This window comes from Vitis riparia, unplaced genomic scaffold (assembly GCF_004353265.1).
Source record: "Vitis riparia cultivar Riparia Gloire de Montpellier isolate 1030 unplaced genomic scaffold, EGFV_Vit.rip_1.0 scaffold434_pilon_pilon, whole genome shotgun sequence".
In the NCBI taxonomy this organism is placed as follows: Eukaryota; Viridiplantae; Streptophyta; class Magnoliopsida; order Vitales; family Vitaceae; genus Vitis; species Vitis riparia.
In genome coordinates, this window is record NW_023269677.1 from 18,779 (window position 1) to 21,407 (window position 2,629).

Genomic DNA, 2,629 nt, shown 5'->3' on the forward strand with positions numbered 1-2,629 from the left:
CTCCTCAGCTGCTGGAAGGCCAAAATGATGCTGAAGCTGCCTCAAGATGGTGATATGTTGAGCCTGAGTGGCCATCATCTGGTCCTGGCGAGCTCTCAAGGATGCCATCTCCTGAGCAAGGCTGCTCTGAGAGGCTGTCAAGGTCTATAATGCCTGGCATAAATCCCTATACTCAGAAATAGGGATGGCCATCCTTGGCTCAGCTGATGTGGAAGGCTGCTCTGAAGCTGGGGCTGCTGGAGGAACTGGAGAAGCTGCTGCTATGGAAGGAGAGGCAACAGTTATACCCTCAGGTATAAGACGTGGGGATGCTCTCCTAGCAGCTGGAACCTGAGCTGGCTGTGGAAGCTCTGGCTGCTCCATCTTATAAGCTGTCATGTTGCTCAATTTTTTGAAAGTAAACACGTCTCGACATATCCTCTTTCGCTCCAGCTGAGGCTCTACTGGGTAGCCCAGATGCTCAAGAATCTGGCATAGCAGCCGCGGGAAGAGGAGTGGAATGGCATCAGCTCTTAGCAACTTCTTCTTATGCACCTTCTCTTCAAAGTAGAGAAGGGCAGCCAGGATCAAGTGGTGAGGGCCAAAAAAGTACCCTTCAGACATTCTGAACAAAGCCTCCAACAAAATTCCTCTTCTCTGGGTCCAATGCTGGAGGGGATAAATATTATGGCGCAAGAGGGCATCAATGAGGAACATCCTTGGAGGAAGTTCCCCCCTCAACAGATACGGATTTTTGGAAGCTCCTCCAGACAGGATATGCACCATCTCCAGTTGAGAAGGATTGGCCCAAGCTCGGAAATCATCAAATTGGGTTGGCTCATATGGGATATGCAGGGCCTCAGCTATATGACGAGCTCCCAAGATGCCATGTCTACCATCAATGGTAAAATGAATTAAGGTGGGATCTCTGACCTGTTGAGTAGTCATGGATTGATAAATATCCATGGCCACTCTTGGATAGAAGAAGTCTTACGGGGTCAGCAGCTGCTCCATTCGATATCTTCGCAGCAATTGGAATGATCCTTCAAGCTCCGGCCGCAACTGGAATGCGGCTGTGTCAAAACACAGCTCCGAATGGAATGGCCTAACTCTACAGTCCAAATTGCCTTCAATTGGTGGCTGAGTGAGCATTGGATGCCTGAGAACCTCTTCAGGAGCTGGCCCTGACGGAATTTGGGGCTCAGAAGGCGGCGGCTGGCTTGCTTGAGGCTTCGCAGGCGGTGCCGGAGATGGCACCGAAGATGGAACTGGAGATGGAACAGGGGATTGAACAGGGGACTGCCCTGTCAAGTCGATGGGCTCCGAACTTTCCACTCTAGCTTGCTTTTGCAGGGGACGACCCCCTGACCTGGTAAGGTAGTGCCTCGCTGGAGGCGTCTGAACTGCGGGCTTGGCTGGGCGCTTCTTTGGCGTGGGCTTCAGAGGAGGCGGAGCAACTTCTGGCCGCGGCGGCTCAGAGGGTGGCGCTTGAACAAGCGCCTCGCGCGGCGTTCGCTTTCGGGTGGAAGGGGAGGAAGACTTCGCGCCTCTGGTTCGTGCCATGACGACCTGAAGAGGTTTTGGGCGGCGGTGATGAACGGAGGGGACAAACGGAAAATGCTAGCAGCGTTGGGCTATGGAGAGGAGGTGAAGAGACGGTTGCTGCAACTTTTCCTCTTTCTGAAATGGTTTCGCAGCCCAAATGACCGGTATTTATAAAGACTAGAGGAATACTAAAGGTTGTTTTTAGGTTTCGCAAAAGAAAATCACTTTCGCAGCAAAATTGGGCGTTTCGCAGGAGAAAATCGCTTTCGCAGCTGCGAAATTGGAGTCACTATGCTGCGGAATGGCGCTCGTGTGCCAAAAATCGGGTTCGCAATTGCGAAACATCCTTCGCAATGGAGAAATCGCTGTGGAAATAGGGCTTTTTTACGCTTTAGTGGTTCGCAGCCCACTTCGCAGCTGCGAAATGGGGGCTCCTGTGCTCTGGAGTGGCACTAGTGTGCCAATCTTGGATTCGCAGCTGCGAAAACTTTCGCAAAGGACTCAAAAGTGTTGCGAATTGATTTCGCAACAAAAAACCGTTTTCGCAGAGAATTCCTTCTTGGCTGCGAAATCTCGCAGAGCTCTTTTCCTCCCCTGTTTTTGCTCTGTTTTTGCTCTGATTTCTTCCCGATTTCTTCCTTTGCATTTTCTCCTACCTGAAATCATTCAAAAAGATGAAATTACATAAAAACACACAATTTAAGATCAAAAACTAAGATCAAAAGTAGAAATAAAACTTTAAAATTTACAAAATTTACAAAAACTTTGGACTTTGGTGAAACCAAGTCCATCAAACCCTTATTTGCTTAGGCTTTTTGAGGCTCAAGGAGGTTGATCTCCTCCTTGTCTGGTTTGAACGGCTCCATGAATGGCTTGAGACGATATCCATTGACTTTAAAGGTGTCCTTGCCATTGGAATTCAATAATTCCACTACTCCATGATTAAGTACTTGATGGATAATGAATGGACCAATCCACCTAGACTTGAGCTTTCCAGGAAAGATATGGAGTCTTGTGTCATAGAGTAAAACTCTTTGGCCTTTCTGAAATTCCTTGTTAGAAATCATTGATCATGCCACTTCTTCATCCTCTGTTTTGCAACTTT

The 2,629-nt window shown here is 48.6% G+C and overlaps 1 protein-coding gene across 1 annotated transcript; it reads right to left on the reverse strand.

Moving 5' to 3' along the window:
- Positions 1-969: 969 nt before the first annotated feature.
- On the reverse strand, positions 970-1,542 carry LOC117909847 (pistil-specific extensin-like protein). The gene has a single exon (XM_034823894.1). It carries the CDS (start codon positions 1,540-1,542, stop codon positions 970-972), a length of 573 nt encoding a protein of 190 aa, XP_034679785.1.
- Positions 1,543-2,629: the final 1,087 nt, after the last annotated feature.